Raw genomic sequence first — 18998 nt, 5'->3', positions numbered from 1 at the left:
GTCAAACACTATGATACTTTTCCTACAGTCTTTTTCTTTTCTTTCTTTTCTTTTCTTTTCTTTCTTTTCTTTTCTTTTCTTTCTTTAATCTTCTTTATTATAGCTGGGATGACTGATGATGTTGCGATGAAGAGCTTGTGATTATATAAGAGATGAATTGACAGCTAAATATACGTTTCTTTCTGACCATGGATTTCTTGAAAAACCTGACAAATTGGCCCTTTTTGCATATCGCTGGCGCATCCAGTTCATCTTAGATTTGCCACCAAGGTCGGTCGAGACACTATACACTGTTTATCCCGGAGTTAAAATCACCAATCCTCGTACGACTCCGGAACAGCCGCAAGTACACTATTTTTGGAGCAGACGTGTGTGGGATTCATTGGTAAAATGGTGTCCTTGTTTGGGACGAAAGTTGGTGGATTCTACACCACTTCATAGGTTTCTCCCGTTCAATACCGGCCATGGCAGACTATCGTCAGTTTGTATCGGCTCTCTCGTAAGAAGACTCGCCTACAAACTAGGACGGTGCGCTCCGCATGCCGTGGCCCGTAACAAGTCCCTCCTGGCCACCAGGTTAGCATGTTGAATGGAGCAGTAGAGCATTCAATAGTAGCTCTGAGCATTAGAGAACTGAATTAACTCCTCCGTACTTTCCGCCGTCAAATCCGGAGTAATTTGGTGCAGCGAATTTTTGATGAGGGAGAGAGAGACGCCAAAGGTTTTGCTGTTTCCACGGCAACGGCAGAACGATCAACACACGTCCTGAACAACAAAGTTTCATCACGACTTCTGGATCGTTTCTCGTCGACCATGATACCCCTTTGAAGCAGTGGAGTTCCCGTTTGTCCTTTTTTTTATTTACTTTCTCTGGAACTACCGAGGTTTGTATTTTGTTTGTCCTATCTCTTCCACGACATACAATGTCGGGCTCCGGGGACCTGATCAACTTCGATGTGATCGAGTCGCAAAAGGAGAATATCCAGGCCTTGCCCACCGGGAGATCAGCAAAGGCTTTGGTAGCAGCAATCTCTCCTCTCAGCAGCGGCAACTATTCACGATGCAGTCCCGACGATACACAGTCCGTCAACGATTCGATTCGAGCAGAGTACGAGAGAGAACTCGAGGCCGTTGGTGAATCGGACGATCCTCTCGATATATACGATCGATACGTCAAATGGACTCTAGACGCTTACCCGTCGGCACAAGCAACCACGAAGTCTGGTCTCCTTCCGTTACTCGAGCGAGCCACAAAGACATTTCTTTCGTCCAGCCACTACAAGAACGACCCGCGGTATCTACGCCTCTGGTTACATTATATCCGCTTGTTCTCGGACGCTCCCCGGGAAACGTTTGCATTCTTATCGCGTCACGGGATCGGTGAGGGCCTGGCTTTGTTTTACGAGGAGTTTGCGGCTTGGCTTGAGGGCGCGGGACGTTATGCTCAAGCGGAAGAGGTATACAAGATGGGATTGGAACGGGAAGCCCGGCCGATGGAGAGATTAATGCGCAAGTTTGGTCAGTTTCAGGATAGAATGGAGCAAAGACCAGGGAATCCGGATGGGCCCTCTTCACCAGCTTTACCTACCGTACGCCCGGCCTTAGCGGCCAAGGTTGATCCCTTTGCGTCCGCGAGACCGCCGCCTGAGAATCCGCAAGAAGAGAGCAGAACCAGGGGTATAGGGGGCGGAACGAAAACTCGCAGTGGAAAGCCGAAGATGGCGATATTTAACGATGCGGATTCTGGTGCAATGGGACCAAGTCCTGCGGCAGCACCGACGAAGGGGTGGGATAGTATTGGATCCATTCGAGAAAGGAAGAAGGAAAACTTGATTGAGCCACGGCCCTGGGTAGGCGAAACCCTAAAGGCTGGAAAGAAAACAAATCCAAAGCAGAAGATGGCGATATTTCGCGATCCGGTAAGTTGCGTGCAAAATTCCCTTCCGCATCTATATAACATCCTCATATTTACGATCATAGGACTAATTGCTGGCATGGAACCATTGGTGTTTTTCGTTGTCGTGTATTTCAGAATTCAATATCAAATAATGCAAAAGCTGTTCCACCTGAAAATCTTCCACAAAACCAGAGAGAAAGAGTCGATGCCCGAACAGGAAAAGTCGAACAGGTTTTCGTTAATCTTGCTGCCGTGTATCCTGATCCTGAGAATCCCGCTCTCGAGATGAGTCTTGATGAGTTGAGAGCCTTACATCGAGGTTGGATGGACAAAGACTGGTCAAAACAAAGGAAGGGCGCGTTGAAGGAGGTATCTGGAAATAAAAGCAAGCATCCGGTTGTCAGCGCAGGCAAGGCCAACCAGCCGGACAAGTCTCTATCAGCACAACTACAAAACAAATTAGTGATACACAATGACCGCCAACCGGCTAAGGAAAATGGTGAAGCCGTTGAAGTGTTTCGAGATGCAAAGGAAGGAAAGCCAAAAAAGATAAAAGTGAGAGAAATCAAAGGGGAGACTCAGACAGGTGCAACCTTCTTCGCGTGCTTTTCCGACAGTATTATACTAACATAGATGGCAGTCAAAACTAAGCTTGACTCTCCAACGGGCCCTAAGTTGAAGCGAAAGAATACGTCAGAGCCAACAATGACTTTCCATACTCGTGCAGCAACCGATGAGATATACAGCATATTCAATCAGCCGCTAAAAGCCGAATTGCAAGCAGCCGAACACCCTGATAGCATATGTGGCAGTGATTATGAAGATGATGATTATACCAGCGCTGGAGAGAGCACAGCAACCGGGCGAATATCTGCCATCCATAGTGAATTTGGGGATGATGAGACCAGTGCCTTTGAAAGAACACAAGATATCAATGGAGAGAGTGAATTTGATGATCAAACAAAGACTGGCGTCAGTGAATGGACAGAGTTTAGTCCTGCTGAACACATTTCGCAATTTCACAGTGAACACAGAGAGGGTATACAAGGGTCTGGAAGTGAGACGAACATTTCATCTTCATCTCAAGGTCACTTTCAGGATCCTGCTCATTTCCTGCCTGCTGATGAAAACGAGAATGCTATGTATTCTTCCAGTTCAGACAGGCTCAAAGAGCACAGATTTGTCCCCATCCAGCCAGAGGATTATAATCCACCAACTGGCCCTTATCGGGATCCCTACACTGTTGCTCAGAATCGATTGCCGTTCATGACTCCGATTTTGGAACAGACGGAGTCTTCCCTGGCTTCAACCATTTTCAGAGAGAAACTGAGCACCAAGACACCATCAAAGATGGGTAAACCCTTTTGCCCTTCAGCTACTCCGGCGATTCCAGAGGTCGACGGCTCGGAGCTTCTAGGCAGCCCATTCCAGGACTATACCCAGGCGAATGACGCTGTGCTTGAGTACACTCGAGAGATTATTTCTCCCAGTAAGATTGGGATCCCGTTCCAGCCACCCGCTCCAAAGTTCCCTGTGTTTAAACGAAACGGCCATGTGATTATCACAGAGCACCAATGCAACCCGATGGAGCGCGCAATCCAGGAAAAGATTTTACGTAGCGTGCAACCTGCGCTGCATACGTATGAAGGATATTACGATCACAAGATTGAGGTTGGAGGAAATGCACCGGAAATTAAAAGGTACTTCAAGAGTTTGGTTAAAGGCTCAAAAGGAAATGGAGGAGATAAATCGCCTGCCGTGCCGCCTGTCCTCTGTTTTTCAGGTGCGGTTCGTAGCTATGCTATCAAACGAGAATTGGGCGAAGGCGGTTTTGCGCCCGTCTATCTGGCCGAAAGTGTTGATTCTCCAGACACTTTCAGTGATTCTGACGACGAAAATGATGGATATGAGCTGAGCCCATGCACTCCCTCACCGAAAGGAAAAGAGCTTAAAACTATACGAAACTCCGACCGCGGGTCACTTGAGGCCGTTAAGGTAGAAACGGAACCCCCGTCGGCCTGGGAATTTTACATGCTGCGTACCGCCCATACGCGGCTTAGCAGCACAAGTTTGCACCGGCGTGCAGCCGATAGTATTGTTCTAGTGCATGAACTCCACCATTTCAAGGACGAAACAATTCTCGTGGAGGATTATCGTGGCCAAGGCACATTGATTGACTTGATCAACGTCATGAGGGCTGAATGCAAGGCTGGAGCAGGTTCAACAGACTCAGGCCTTGATGAGGCGGTTTCCATGTTTTTCGCTATTGAATTGTTTCGAACAGTCGAAAGTCTTCACGCATGCGGAATTATCCATGGCGATCTAAAGGCAGACAATTGTCTCGTTCGACTTGATGAAGCTGGTGGCGCTCCTATTTCGCTTTTGGACACCGATCTGAACGGTATCGATTATTCACCATCGGGAGCGCATGGTTGGCTGAACAAAGGTCTTACCTTGATCGACTTTGGTCGGGCGATCGACATGCACGCTTTTATCCCGGACGTTCAGTTCATTGCGGATTGGAAGGTTGCTGCGCATGAATGCCCCGAAATGAAGGAATGCCGACCGTGGACATACCAGGTCGATCTCTACGGACTCGCTGGTATTGTTTATATCATGTTATTTGGGAAGTATATGGAGATTATCACCGTATCGAACACGGAAAACGAAAGCGGCGCGAATAGCGGTTTTGGCTCTCGTCGAAATTATCGAATCAAAGAATCGTTGAAGAGGTACTGGGAACGGGAAGTCTGGTCGGAAGTCTTCGATCTGTGTCTTAACCCCACGAGTGAGAAATGGGTAGAGGCCGAACGGCAACATTCTGGCGCGAATGTCGACCCAAGGTCAGCCAGAAGTGCTGACGGGAACAGGCTCACAATGCCCATGATTAACTCGATGAGGGTTGTTCGTGAGAAGATGGAGAATTGGCTTGCAGCGAATGCGGCTCGCAAGGGGCTGCAAAGTCAGCTGAACAAGATGGAGACTTTGATATCGAAGAAGCGGGCCAAACGAGGTGCGGATAAAGATTAGGATACTGTTGACTGTTAGCTTTCGACCTTAGAATCATTATGCTTGCTCTTGCCCAGCGATGACTTATGTGGCTATGATTGACGGTGGATTTCTTTTCTATGGCATCTCTTTTTTCGAGCGACAGATTGTTCATATGTTACATACCACACTTTTAATAAGGATTTCTCCAAAGATAGCCGGGCGTTTAATAGGAAGAGAAGACACATATACATCGATAGCTACACTGAGAACGCCGAGAGCAGCAAACCCGCAGCGCTCCACCCCTTAACTTGGTCAACGTAATTCCCAAGCGAGCCGATCACCTCAATTTACATACAAATTTCAACTTTTTAATGCTCTATATCTCAACAACACTGTTAGATATAGGCTTATACTTATAGTATACTCCATATAACGATGTGACGGTTAGCCAGCGGCCGAAAATGGTGGTTTTCGCTGCCGTTTTTGGCCTCCTGCTAACGGCTCCCTCCCCCGACCACCATGTTCTCTCCAGCACCGCACGTCCCGCCCTCATCCATGAAAGCACTCACCCTCGCAGTCCCTCAGTCCAGGTTCTTTCTTCGTCGCTCCCTAGGCCGTCTTGACCATGGCGCTTCGCTCCCAACCCATCGGACCTGGTGATAAAGAGAGTCAGAGCAAGAGCAATGCCAGCCCCGCGCGATGCCCTTTTTTGGGACAGTGGATATGAAAGTGGCTCCAATAGCTACCCTGGTGAGGATGAGGATGACAGTGATGATTCCAACAATGATACCTTTGATGATGAGGGCCAGCTCCCCCCAGAACACTACCTTGCTCAAGCAAAGAGTCTGAATGTTTCTCAGCTTTGACAGAAACAGTACAGTAAACACCCTGAGAGAAAAACTTGAGAAGACCCACATGTACTGGAAAAGATAGGTAGCCCTCTTGATTTTCCACCAAAGCTGGAGGCTTACATGCAACTCTCTGACAGACATTGTCAATACATTGGCATTGATTCAGTAAAGCACTGGCAATAAATCTCAGACTCAGATGAGACAGTTTGTTTTCTGTATGCATTCTTCAACTGGCAGTGTGACATTCATCATGGCAAGAATGATCAACACTGCCCACACATCTGGTACAAGAGCTCTCTTGAGACATTTTGGAAGTGGTGGCATCTGGTTCTCAAACAGGAGACTGACTCAGCACTGAGCAAAGTTACAATTGTCAAAATAGATGATATAGATGATCAATTGTCAACATACTCTAGCTTAGAAATAAAAAAACAGTTTCTGATTGCCTGCAGGTTATTGCTCTTGTGGCCAAAGAGAAAGATCTCAAGCTTACCTGGAAACTGAAGAAGAACATGTATATTGAAGATGTGGCTGAGTTCACACTTGTTCTTCTAACCACCACTGAGATGACATTCATCTGCAGCTGGCAATGCATTCAAATTCTTTTCTTCATGCAGCTCACAGCCATCACTGCCAGCTCCCTGGGGGCACTTCTTCACCTTTACTATCAGGACATAGTGTTATCCCTGATCTGAGATCCAGAGGATAGACACTCTTGACTGTTCATATTCTTAAAGCTGGACTTTACAAAGAGGTTCCTTGGGAAGAAGGCTCCATAGGTGTCCCTGATTTATTTCTCCTAAGAGCTGATTGACTGACTGAATTGAGTAGAAATGAGTTTAAGATTCCAGAAATCATCTTTGATCCCACTCTGGTTCTCAGCCTGCATGTCTGTCTGCTGAGCATGCTCTTTTACATCAAGAGCTTCAAGAAAATTTCAACAACAGGACCAGTGCTGGATTCTGCAGAAAAACTGTAAAGTCTCAAGGTACTGGAGGGCAAGAGGCAGCAGGAGTTGTGATTAAAAGATGAATTACTTGATAGGTGTGTATTTTGCCAGATGGAGCAGATATCTACTGGATCTCAAATCAACCTGGAGAAGAGACTGCTAGCATCCACCATGAGATCCTGAATGTGTTGAGGCAGTGAGATCACAGGCTTTGATCAGGTCACCTACCTGTACAATCTTCAATATACTGGAGCCAAGGTCTTCAACAGCAGTGGTGAGTATTCCCCAGTCTTCTTTATTTCTCAAGCTAGTTAGATAGCTAACCCAATAGACAGAAGAGGTCACAGATGCCCTCCAGGATGTCATACTCCAGCACTCAGATATCCACACCTTTGTCTGACATTATGAGGTGGATGTTGATGTTGATGTACAGGGCATTGTCTGCAAAACAGATTCCCAAACACCAGTGATGTGATTTGCTTGTTTAATAAGTGCATCTATTGACCCAAATTAACTGTATAAGCTCTCCACAGAAGAATCTCAGTCCATTAATTTTCTCCCAGCAGTTCTTGCACTGCAGGATACAGTCATTAAGTGCAAGCAGGAATGGGAAGATTGCAAAGCCAAGCTAGAATGTGCTGATATAGCATATCAAGCTGCCTTTAGCCATCTTGACAAAGAAGTGCTTTCTGAGTACCACTTTAAACTACTGGAGAAACTGGAACTTTTCTGGGATTGAACAATGAATGCTAAACATAAGTACAACAGAGCAGTCTGTGAATTGTGTAATGAGAAGCAACAACAGTGGAACTGACTGGTCCAAGCAAACCTGAAGTGCTATTGAGATGAGCAGCCTGTGGTTGACCTTGGACAGCAACTGGCCAGAAAGCTGGTGGATACCAAGATTATGAAAACACTGGAGCACAAGGGCTTCATGCCTCCAGAACATCTGATCATGGTTGATGCTATCCTGTCCATGCCAGGCATCACAATTGAAGCAGAGTATCAGTGCTGGATCAACATGATCAATGCAATGACCACATTCTGCACTGTGGAAGAGGGACAGCCACACCCTGACTGACCCAATCTTACTGCCAGCCTGTACCTGATGGTGATGACCCTTGCCCTCCCACTAAACAGCAACAGTGCTTGGTGGAGGATGACACCAAGACTCTTCTACACCAAGTGATGGAAGCCATGGAGATCAAGTCTCAAGACAACTGGCCATGGGTCTGCTTTCTCTGTGTCAGGGACCCCAATCTGTCACTCAAGGGCTGGATTGTGAAATACACAACACCTGATTTGCTTACAAGGCACTTTCTATGGAAACATGTGAACCCTCCCTGGCCAACCAAAGAGGTTGAGTGTAATGTTTGTGAGAGGGAGGTGCTACAAGAGAAATTTGATCTTTTGAATCACACAGAGGTTGCCCATGGAACAGTTGTACGAGGTGTTCAGGGAGGGTTAGCATTACAATATTGCTGTAGTAGATTTTAGACCAAGGAATCTCTGATTGAATATTTCCAGCCCCAGTCTATCAGTATTGTCTCCAACTGGCCACATGTAGCATCAGCAGCTGGCTCGCGTGGCTAGCCAAACTCTAAACACCCAACCATGCTCAGAATACGAACTTCCTGTTGCTCTACATTTATCATTGCCATCTGGCGCTGCATCGTAAGTCAGGAGATTAATGTACACAAACTGGCGTACAGTTAAAGGCTAGAATGAGGATACCTGAACAAGAATACTATTGCGGCAGAATGGTAACAAAAGGTAGGGTAGGGCCATATCAACTGAGGTTAGACTGGAACGTTAAAGGGGCGGAAGTGGAGAAATTCTTTGAGAACTATAAAATTGCTAAGAGGAATAAGATTTTGGTTTGATTTTCGCTTTCTTGAAAAGGTTGTTGACTATCACTTCAAGATGTCATTCAGCCGCCCATCCCCAAAAAGCGCAAAGCCGCAGAACTCGTGAAGAGGCCTTGGAAAAACAAGCCTGTATGGGACGGAAAAACTAAGGGCGTAGGCATCATCCGTCTTTCAAGGCCTCGAGACGGGCGGATTTATACTGTACAATGCCCGCCTTTCTCAGAGCATCATCGCTGGATTTCTGTCGCGCATTGAAAAATTGAATTAACACTGTTTGAGTATACCGCGGTGGATGAATCCAACTCCCAAAATGGCCTTTATATTAATGATCACTTAGACCTAATAAAGACAGCAACCGACATGCCACTGTCCAATCCTCGGCTCAATGATCCCTCGTCAACCTTCAGCCGTCTCTACGATGCAATATCCACAAGGCCAAGGCTTTCCTAAACGACTTCATTGCTCTCATCCTCAAAGAACTTGACAAGGAACTTAATAAGGCACTCCAGCTCTCATGGATCGAGCTCACAACTTTCAACCCGCCCGATAGCAACAGACGGTTCCGCATCGCTAGCGGGGATCACTTTGTCGCATACAGAGTGGTGTTGGTCACGGAGGAAGTGGAGATCTTAAAGAGCGGGAGACAGAGAGTCTGAGACAGCAGGTTCTTGTCTCTGCTGTTCCGCGCGAAAGATGGGGAGGATTGTTCCTGTTTGATGCTGATCCCATGTTAGCACAGTGTCCGCCTTCGACCCCATATGCAGCAAAGAAGAATCACTCGCAAGATACCTCCCAGTGGAAGAAGTCAAAGCTCGAGTTAATGCCCTACAGAAGAACACGCCAACCGAAGGCGCAAAAATCGATGTTGGGTGTATGTTACATCTATTGAATCCAGCAAGGTCCCGGGTCTCAAACAGAGTCTTAGGAATACTGATGGTCTAATTACCATTGGCGGGCCCTGCGATCCGGCCGAGACAGAGGAGCGAACTGAAGAGGAGTCACCTCGCTTGGAGGGATGCCGTGCCGCAAAGGATGTGCGGTCGACGGGGGAGCGAGTCCGCGCATTGTGTACCTGCCGTCCCCGGTGAGGTCCGGACCGGCACCGGGCTCAGCTGAGGCCTCGCGTAAGAGATATTGGATTTCCCGAATCTCAAACTCTCCTCCTCTCCCGGTCTCTCTTTTCCCAGATGATGTTTTGTAGCAAGGCTGGCTCAATACAAGTAACATTTGTTATGAACAAACTTCCCAACGACTGCTTCGACACGTTGTAGGTTGGGTATGTTGGGAAAGCGGTGGGGATAGCGGCGCAATTCAGCAATGGAATCAGTCCACTTCTTAACTTGCTCAGCGCCATCGACATCAGGTGATAATTCAAGAGTAACACAGCAATGGTTGAAATACTGTGACCCTTCCGGGGCCGTTACCAGGAAAAGCCTTGTAATGTCCCTTGGCATGTGTGACCATAGGTCTTTGGGCAATTGCATTCAGATGGCGATTGATTCGACTTCGTCTATTTCACCCACATCTAACAGGTTGTAATCTTCGAGGAAGAGGATGTCAACCTTGGGATGAAAATATATCGGTCTAAGCCCCTGGGTGAAGAAAGGCTTGAAATGTTTGAGAGTGACTTTGTGAGATTCTCTGCATATGTGGAGAAGTACTGATGGGCGGGCAGAGCAAAAGAATGTATCACCGAATCCAAAACAATTGAAAGCGCTTTCACCACTCTCTGATTTCGGTAAGTGGGCTACGCGAAGGACATGCTGATCGGGTAATGCGGTCTCCCAAATAAGCGTTCGCAGTTCAGGCGGTAGGTCTATGAGACGGAAAGGTTTGCCCTGTTGATGTCGTAGTCGTTGATTCTCGTCTTCTACTTCGCGAAGCCGGGCTTTTAGATCCAGGATTTCCGCTTGTAGATCGAGAGTGTCCATACACTCCACCAAGCCAACCACCTAACTTTAGAGAGACAATGTGATCTACTGCCGAAGAGCCATCACTCTTAGCCCACAGTTGTTCCATATCTCTAATGATCTTGTCAATATAAACCCCAGCAGCACTGAGATGAAGGATGATACTGATTGCTCGATGGATTGCAAGTAGCTTCGCCGATGGTGGATCGATGGTCCGATTTGGCGAGAGGAGTAGGGTTCGGGTAACTGGTAGCCCTTCTGGACGGAGAAACATATTCGTTTCCCTAGAATCTATCCTGTAGGTGTAAGGTGGATGGGTGGAAGGATCCAGCGCCTCAAAATAGAATTTGAAGTCACCGAAAAGCTTGTGAATGTCCGGTGATAAGGTTATAGCGTTGGCTGGGCGGTCAATATTCGAGCCCTCAATCAAATGAATCATCCCCGGAGCGAACATATCGAGGATTGCAAGGGCGGATTTTTTGGCTTCGCTCTAGAGTCCAAAACGCGTTAGAAAGGGTATGAAATGAAATCAGATCCGTAGACACGTACCAACTCTGGTTGGTTTCCCCTGGTTGTTGACATGATTAAATGTGGGATGATATGTGCTACCTCGAGGTACGAAAATTGGCCAGGGACATAGACAAGCCGCTGTCCATCATCGTCTTGTGCATTAGATCTGTCTCTGTTGACTCTCTCCGCCGCCTCTTCTCTATCGAAGACCCGGCTTACCACACACCGGTGATGGTCACGGATTAGACAATCACGTCGGAGAATCGATAGTCTAGCAGGAGTTCCGACTACGTCCTCAAACTTGGCGGATAAAGCTGCTGGTGTAGGTTGCGGTGTTTTATTTCCCGCAGCTCTCACTATACATGATTTATATGTAAGCAAGAGCTCATCAAAAATAAGGTAAAACGGAAATGAGAATGGGAAAAGACTGTACATACACGGCAGAAAGAAATTTCCAAACAGAAATTCCGCAAACGAACCCAAGACTCCCTCGACCTCCCTCTTCTTTGATGGGGGAGAAGATGGTCCGAAGTCAGGAAATCGAGACACTCCACTGGCAAAGGTCGGTGATTCATTTTCATGGAACTGGAAGCCAAGATAAATGAAGAACTGTTGCAAGAACTTGTCCTTTGCTTCCGAGTACTCGTAGGTTAAACGAACAAGCGTTACTTTCTTATATGGGTGAGCGCTCTGTCGAGGTTCGCAGTGGCTAATAAACTGGGAGAAGATATTTTCGGCCTGTGCCCGTTCCTCTGGAGTCAGAACCTCCTGCGGGGAGAAATCGAGAATGCGCTCGAGAGACGCCTGATGCCTGTGGTGGGCCGTCATCATGTTGCTCGTCTGGTGGAGACGGAATCAAGAGATGGGCTGGCGCCTAAGGCCCAACCTACGCGCCTGAGGCGCGGCAAGACCCGTGATGGAAAAGGGGAAAACCACTGTTCCGTCATGGTTCTGCTTAGCTAAGCGAAGCGAGTGGGCAGCAAAATCAAACCCTTATCGTGGGCAGACACCTCTACGTGGTGCTGAAGACTAGTTCCTGGCAGCTGTATGAAGAAGCTAAGTGCCCAAAATGAGTGGAAGAAAAATGGTGGTGTGGTTGTTGAGATCTCTTGCATATAAATCTGCTGCAGAGTTTGGCTTTCATCTTGAGAATGACTGGTCCTTACTGTCCAATACATTCTCTCCTCCCTTCCCTCTACCCTCTTTGTTATCATTGCCATTGTCTGTTACGTTGGTTCGTTTTTAAGGAATTGGAGGAAGCTTCTTTCTCTCAGGTCTCCTGGAACTTTGAGTCTTGATCGCATTACCAACATCGTTGGCTCGGGCTGAATCGTTGGTCACTCATCTTCCGCCATAAAGTGCCTTCCTTGGAACATTCGGATGCAGCCTGTTCTTTTTGTGGAATTTGTTCTAGCCACTTTACATGTGAGGGGATGGTGCCCTTTCGCTGTGTTGCTCCATTCCTAATAAAATCTTTATTGAGGCTCAATCTGTGGCGGATTGTCGTCCGTGTGGGCTTCAAGCTTTTATGATAGAAGTGCCTAAAAGGAATGGACGTTTGCAGTTGTTTCTATCAACAAATACACGAATCACCGATCCTACCCATCGATCGCTGTTTCTAATTCCCGACAATAGAATTCCAACTACAACGAGGTACCAGAAGACGGGTCAGAAGGGAATCCCACAGGATCATTCTGAACGTGTTTAGGTGGGGTGGTTGGTTTGCCGAGTGGTAAAGGGCCGGCCTGGAATCCTTCTGAAGTAGGTGTTCTGTTGACTGGGGAGTCGACCACACCGAACAGAAGGTTGCGAGTTTGAATCTTGTCTTGACCAAAAAGAAATCTTTACCATGGGGGATCCCATCCCCTAGGAGGAAGGGTGCTATCTTGTTGGCAGTTATAATTGGTTGCTATGGATCAGGAATATACATGAGTTAGGTATAAGATGTACTGGGCCTGTGTGGTTTACAAGATGATCCACTTAATCATGTACTTTCTATTGGTTTGCAAATGTTGAGATGTGTCAGTTACACCCAAGGTTTTGAGGGTTTTCCCTTGGAGCATGGCTCCAATCAGGAGAATGACATAAGTTGTAAGGGGCATGCCCTCCTCTGGGAAACATGTGCAGTTTGAGCTTAGTTAAACAGAATGACTTAACTGAAGTCCCTACATTGAGGAGGACACATGCCTGTAACTGGTTGGACAGATAGCGTGGCCTTCATAGTCTTTGACTGCATAAAGCCTACGAAAAAAAGTGATATACACCCACACACTCTCTCTGAACGTGTTCAGTCTGATGATCTTTCGGAATGCTGTCACGTGTATATGGAGGAACCTTTCTACGATGGTCCTAGTAACTTTTAGCCAATAATATCGGCGGATTCCTTTCCTCTAGCGGTGGCGAAACGGACGAGCCAATTAGACAACGCCATGAGACCCACTGGTTTGGCCCTTTCCGGAAAATCTTCTGAGCGACCTCGTAAAATATGGAATCTTCATCGCTGGCGACGAATATCAAAATCTGTTACTATTTTCTTGCATTCCAAATTCCATCCTTCATGTCCCGACATGAAGAAGTAACGGCAAGACAGACATGTTGAGATTGGTATCATGGTGTCCCTTGCTACCAAATGCTATGGTAGTAGCTAGTCCGTCACGAGAGCTGAGACACGACCAGCAGGATGGCAGCGTAGGGGCTTGAGGACTTTCAAGATACTCCTTTATGAGATGCGAAAAAATTGTTTGAAAACACCTTCTCTTCTTTTCTTATACTTTTATTAGCAATGCCTCCACGGGTAACACGCGCAGCTTCTCGTCGCTCTGACACCTGCGCCGCAGTCGCCAATGGAATTGTGAGCCCCGGAAGGAAGAAACGAGAACGCGAAGAAGCTGGCTCCTCGCCTCCATTCGTCTCCAAACGGCCCAGAGAGGCCGCAATTGACAGTGGCAAGGCCATTTCTGTATCGGCTGTGAGTGAAGCAGGGGTTTCGGAGGAACCAGTGATCCCGATAAAAGTTGAGAAGGACATGGTAGAAGAGAAGGTTAAAGCAACGGTTCAGAAGACGAGAAAAAGGAAAACGAAAGGGAAGGAAGAACAGGCGGAAGATATGAAGCCCCTTGCTCCCCGCACCGAAGGACTGCGTATGTTCATTGGAGCGCATGTTAGTGCTTCCAAAGGTATGTTGATCTAATCTCTCTCAGCCCGTTTCATAGTTCTAGCTCATCATTTCTGCTCTCTACATTCCCCATTTACACGGTATATAGAGACTAAGCCAATTCTGCACTCATAGGAATACACAATGCGGTTACGAATAGCTTGCATATTGGGTAAAATCCTATCGTTCCTCTCTGCACTCCCTGTGCTAATGCATATCGACAGTGGGAATGCTTTTGCTTTATTCCTAAAATCCCAACGAAAATGGGACAACCCTCCGATGCAAGATGACCATAGGGATCAGTTCCGGACGCTGTGTTCAGAGCATAAATACGATGCTTCTAAGTATGATGTCTCCTTGCCTTCCGCCGCCGAGATCTTTGAAGGTGCATTTTCTAACCATGCTTAAGATACGTGCTCCCGCACGGCTCCTATCTTGTCAATCTGGCACAGGAAGACCCCACTAAAGCAAACCAAGCGTATAATTCTTTTATCGATGACCTAAGACGGTGTGAAGAACTCGGCATCAAGCTTTACAATTTTCAGTCAGTTTCCCTGGTTTTCTCTCGTGCTTTTATGAGGTTCGAAGATTAAATTTCTCACACAAATTGCCAGTCCCGGCGCAAGCAACCAATCCACGCTTGAATCAGCCCTCTCTCGACTTGCGAAGGCGCTCATCGCTGCCCTAGACGCTACGAAGACTGTAATTCCCGTTTTGGAAACGACCTGTGGTCATGGAACATCTATTGGCGGCCCGCTTTCGCATTTTAAATCGTTATTGGCCCTGATTCCTGAATCTTACCATTCACGCTTGGGTATATGTCTGGATACGTGTCATACATTTGCGGCGGGGTACGACCTCCGTACACAAGATACCTGGAATGCATTTATGAAAGAATTTGACGAGACAGTCGGCCTAAAGTTCCTACGAGCGTTGCACATAAATGACTCGAAGACTCCACTAGGAAGTAACCGTGATCTGCATGCCAACATTGGGACAGGTTTCCTAGGCTTGAGGGCATTTCATAATCTGATGAATGATAAACGGCTGGAAGGGTTGCCTATGATTCTGGAAACGCCCATCGATAGGCCTGCAGAATCCGTCAAAGCGGAGCAAAAAGAGGAGGCTCTTGCTTCCGAATGTGCACACGATGAGTTAGATGTCTCGGAGGCAGAAAGTCCTTCCAAAAAGCGCACCAAAGCATCCACTTCTTCGAAGGTTAAGAAGATCCGGACGACAAAGGCGAAGACCAAAACGAAACCCGCAATGATCGAAGATAAATCCGTCTGGGTTCGTGAAATTAAGTTATTGGAGAGTTTGATCGGGATGGATCCCGAGAGCGAGAAGTTCAAATCCCTCGAGGCCGAGCTGTCTGAGCAAGGAAGGGAAGAGCGAGAGAAACAGCAAGCATTGTATGACAAGAAGAAAGAGAAGGAGAAGGCGAAGGAGGAAAAGCAGAAGGACATTCGGGTTATGTTTGGCACGAAGAAAAAGGGTGCAAAAGCTAAGACTGCCGGGAGAAGGGGGAGGAAAGGAGGGAGGGTGGAATCGAGTGACGAAGAGAGCGCACTCAGCAGTGAAAATGATGAGAGTACGTAACTGTCAGGCGGAACGGCTTGTCAGTACAATCAGTTGCCCACTAGACGACACTTATCTCTTTTCTCTAGTCGTTGATTCTCCTGTTAACGTCACAGCCTGGTTGTCTGAGGCTAGATTATCAAGCCTGAGGATCCCACAGGAACCCTCGTTACGGTTCGAAGATCGTGAAGGTTTTCTTGCTCTGCGTGGACACAGCCGTAGGGGCGTCACACGTGCGCATGGCATCCGTGGCCGGATCAACAATCATTTGATGACGTTCGAAATGAACGGGCGGTTGAACGACGCACTCTTGAGTTAAACTTTTGGAACGCAAGGTGACTTTCACGATGAGTAGATATTATTAAAGAGAATCCTGAAGGACAGGGGGAGCAATAGCCTTCATATACCGAATGCCTGACCGGTCTCCCGAGTAAGTCTGAGAGGCATGGGGTGCCTTGCAGGATGTAACCTCGGTACCAGGCATGGCCCAAATCGGACAGCAATTATTATATAAATATCATAGTTATGAAGTACAAAACGTACGATTGCGATGCTCTGATTCACCTTTCTCCATCACTCTGCGACCCCACTGGATGCTGAGAGCCGGTACGCCCTCCAACGATGAGTACCCTATGGGTCCGGCACCGTGCCGGATTCTCTTCGAAGACGAGGCGGAAAACGACCGGTCGTTAAGAAGACTGTCTGTTGACCGCCCAGCGCTGCGTCATCGCGATGGACGGCGGGCGGATGCGCTAGTTCGAAGGGGGGCTAGGCCGAGCCAGAGTCGCATTGCGGCGTGCATTTTCGTCCGAACCTTGCGCTGAAGCCAGGCGACGGAGGATGCAACTTTGGCGTCATCGCCCCGGGGCCCGCTGCGATGTCCCAACGGCAGATTCCCGTTCCCCAGTTCGGGCAATCTAGAACAGAACAAGCATATTGCTAGTGAACGTAAAACTGACTAACCAATTCGTCAACTAGTTAACTAGTTAGCTTCATCGGAAATTTACTTAGTCAAGTACGGAGTAGTGTCACCTCTTAGTCGGCACGCAACCGCAAAGTTAACTCTTTACTCATATGTAAGAGCCTCAAGTCGTCTTCCCTTGTCGGTTTCCCATTTTTCCCAGGTGAGATAGCGTTGCTACTGTCTGGTGATATATTTATACAATCGCTGCTGGATGCTTTCAGCAGGCTACTTCCGGCCATGGCGGATCTAGAAGGGCAACATGAAAGTGACGCCCCGTCAATCAAGTCCTTCTTGGCCCCACTGGTCTTGGACGATGCAAAGGTCTACGATATTTCCTATCGTCTGTCCGAGGTTTTCCGGGACCTGGCACGCACCGGAGATGGCCACTTCTTCCCTACTCCTGTAACCCACCTGCCCAGTGGCAAGGAGACCGGCTTCTACTTGGCCGTGGACGTGGGGGTGACAAATTTGCGTGTCGCCTTCATCGAGTTGCTGGGTGACTCCTCAGGCAGCCCTGGCAACGGCTCCTCGTCGATGCCGACGGCGGAATCGTACATAGCGCACAATGCGATTCCCAAGGTATGGCAGAGACGAGTGAGGAGGACGTTAGAGAAGGCGTGGAGGATTGAGGAGCATCTGAAGGAGGATCCGACCGAAGAGCTGTTTTCGTGGATCGGGAGCTGCATCGCAGACGTCGTTGCGGATGAGCTGACTTCGCATAGCTCGGAGTTCCCGGCGGAGCTGGAGACAGGGTTGTCCTTTAGCTTGCCGATGAAGTATGGACCTAGCTGCGACCCCGTTGCAGTGTTGTGTCTACCACACGGGGGAAGGCTAATATTGCTGTTAGGCAAAAATCGCTGAGCGAAGCTACTCTGATGCCCGTTGGAAAGGCCTTCTTCATCAGTGAAGATCTCGACCTGCGTCAAGCGCTGCTCGCCGGCTACGAGCGCCATACGCGGCGAACAGACTCGATCGAGCCAACAGCCAAGCGCCAAAAGATTTACGAACTGCCAAAGTTAAAGATCGTCGCCATCACGAACGACACGGTTGCAACATTGGTCTCGTTGGCGTACTCCGTCAAATCGCTGCCGAACACGCGTGTCGCGATGGGCATCATCGTCGGAGCCGGATGCAATGCCACCGTACCCATGAAGCTCTCTGACCTGCACGAATCGAAAGTTCGCCAGATACGCTCTTATAACCCCGATGCAACAGAAGCCATCATCAACACAGAATGGACTCTCCGCGGCACCGAAACTCCACTACAGGAACTGGGCGTGGTGACAAAATGGGACGTCGAGCTCGACTCGAAGACCCATCGTCCCGGCTTCCAGCCGTTCGAGTACATGACCGGAGCACGCTACATCGGCGAACTCGTGCGCATCATCGTCTTTGACTACTTCACCAACGTCGCCGGAATATCCAAGCAAGATCTGCCACAGACATTAACAGAACCCTACTCACTCACAACCGCCCTCGTCTCCGACGTCATCGCCACTTCCCGCTCAGACATCACTCTCGCATCTGATCTCGCCCGCAGCCTTCCGCCCCCGACATCCAGTTCCTGGAGCTGGACTCCCGAATCCGCCGTCGTCATGCGTGCGACGGTATCAGCCGTACAAACTCGCTCTGCAGCACTTATCGCAGCAGCTTCCGTCGGCTTGCTGGCATGCAACCACGAAATCAAACTTTCCGAGAAACCGGGATCGACATCTGGTAGCCCGACGTCGACCCAACCCACCGGACAGAACCCGCAAGATCAACCTGAAGCGATATGTCCGGGATCAGGCTGGCACAGCGGCCCCGAGGAATTGGTCGTCGCATATACGGGGGGTATCATCCAGCATTATCCAAATTTCAAAGAAATGTGCCAGGTATACATCGATCGATTAATCATGAGAGGCGGCCCGCAGGAGGAAGGAAAAAGTGTTTTTCTGAGGGAGGCGAGTGATGGATCTATCATCGGGGCGGGTGTGCTGGCGGGGATGGTTTCGAGGAAGTGAGACGAATGAGTGCCCGGGCTCCATGAAAGTTCTACGGTGTAAATAATGTGTATATATCAACAAAACTCTTGATTGAAGCTTTGAAGGATTTGGATTTGGGGGATAAAAATTGTCCCTTGGGTACGCACATATACACCGGTTTGTCGACAAGCCATGGTTGCTGTTCTGTGAAACATTGATGAGCACAAAAATTTACCATATCTAATGAAATAGAAAATATGGATGCACAATGTCTTACTATGCTTCCTTTGTCCCTTGACAAACAGAGCACTCACACCTGTTTTCCTCAGAAACCAACCCCCCCCCCCCCCCCCCCCCCCCCC

The 18998-nt window shown here is 48.2% G+C and overlaps 5 protein-coding genes across 6 annotated transcripts; 3 read left to right on the top strand and 2 right to left on the bottom strand.

Annotated features, from left to right (window-relative positions):
• Positions 1 to 863: 863 nt before the first annotated feature.
• On the top strand, positions 864 to 4927 carry D8B26_002020 (uncharacterized protein; the record flags this gene model as incomplete). Of its 2 annotated transcripts, none has more annotated exons than XM_003065963.2 (3): positions 864 to 1919; positions 2033 to 2483; positions 2538 to 4927. In XM_003065963.2, exons 1-3 carry the CDS (start codon positions 924 to 926, stop codon positions 4925 to 4927), a joined length of 3837 nt encoding a protein of 1278 aa, XP_003066009.2. In that variant the 5' UTR covers positions 864 to 923. The 2 variants fall into 2 exon arrangements, with proteins under 2 accessions (XP_003066009.2, XP_065979785.1); XM_066123710.1 differs by having other exon boundaries at positions 1981 to 2483.
• Positions 4928 to 5469: 542 nt separating this feature from the next.
• D8B26_002019 (uncharacterized protein) lies at positions 5470 to 5880 on the bottom strand (the record flags this gene model as incomplete). The annotated part of the gene is made up of 1 exon (XM_066123709.1): positions 5470 to 5880. One exon carries the CDS (start codon positions 5878 to 5880, stop codon positions 5470 to 5472), a length of 411 nt encoding a protein of 136 aa, XP_065979784.1.
• A 2694-nt stretch (positions 5881 to 8574) lies between these two features.
• D8B26_002018 (uncharacterized protein) lies at positions 8575 to 11819 on the bottom strand. The gene is made up of 4 exons (XM_003065962.2): positions 11414 to 11819; positions 11016 to 11332; positions 9346 to 10956; positions 8575 to 9275 (listed from the first exon to the last, which is right to left on the bottom strand). Exons 1-3 carry the CDS (start codon positions 11805 to 11807, stop codon positions 10360 to 10362), a joined length of 1308 nt encoding a protein of 435 aa, XP_003066008.2. The 5' UTR covers positions 11808 to 11819; the 3' UTR covers positions 8575 to 9275; positions 9346 to 10359.
• Positions 11820 to 13507: 1688 nt separating this feature from the next.
• D8B26_002017 (uncharacterized protein) lies at positions 13508 to 16027 on the top strand (the record flags this gene model as incomplete). Its single annotated transcript, XM_066123708.1, has 6 exons — positions 13508 to 14152; positions 14266 to 14302; positions 14355 to 14474; positions 14540 to 14674; positions 14745 to 15721; positions 15798 to 16027. Exons 1-6 carry the CDS (start codon positions 13759 to 13761, stop codon positions 16025 to 16027), a joined length of 1893 nt encoding a protein of 630 aa, XP_065979783.1. The 5' UTR covers positions 13508 to 13758.
• An 802-nt stretch (positions 16028 to 16829) lies between these two features.
• D8B26_002016 (uncharacterized protein) lies at positions 16830 to 18863 on the top strand. Its single transcript, XM_003065960.2, has 2 exons — positions 16830 to 17448; positions 17520 to 18863. The coding sequence occupies exons 1-2, from the start codon at positions 16910 to 16912 to the stop codon at positions 18673 to 18675; spliced, it is 1695 nt and encodes a 564-aa protein (XP_003066006.2). The 5' UTR covers positions 16830 to 16909; the 3' UTR covers positions 18676 to 18863.
• Positions 18864 to 18998: the final 135 nt, after the last annotated feature.

The sequence above is a fragment of the Coccidioides posadasii genome, chromosome 1 (genome assembly GCF_018416015.2).
Source record: "Coccidioides posadasii str. Silveira chromosome 1, complete sequence".
NCBI classification, from domain to species: domain Eukaryota; kingdom Fungi; phylum Ascomycota; class Eurotiomycetes; order Onygenales; family Onygenaceae; genus Coccidioides; species Coccidioides posadasii.
Note: the sequence above shows the minus strand (reverse complement) of the source record. Positions and strands in the feature narration are given on the sequence as shown.

Excerpts from the sequence above, each read along its gene's own strand:
- D8B26_002016 (XM_003065960.2), top strand. The coding sequence starts at position 16,910 with ATGGCGGATCTAGAAGGGCAACATGAAAGTGACGCCCCGTCAATCAAG. Across the intron at positions 17,449-17,519 it reads TCCTTTAGCTTGCCGATGAA|GCAAAAATCGCTGAGCGAAG; the intron begins GTATGGACCTAG and ends TATTGCTGTTAG.
- D8B26_002018 (XM_003065962.2), bottom strand. The coding sequence starts at position 11,807 with ATGATGACGGCCCACCACAGGCATCAGGCGTCTCTCGAGCGCATTCTC. Across the intron at positions 11,333-11,413 it reads TGGAAATTTCTTTCTGCCGT|TGAGAGCTGCGGGAAATAAA; the intron begins GTATGTACAGTC and ends AATCATGTATAG. Across the intron at positions 10,957-11,015 it reads GGGGAAACCAACCAGAGTTG|AGCGAAGCCAAAAAATCCGC; the intron begins GTACGTGTCTAC and ends TTTGGACTCTAG.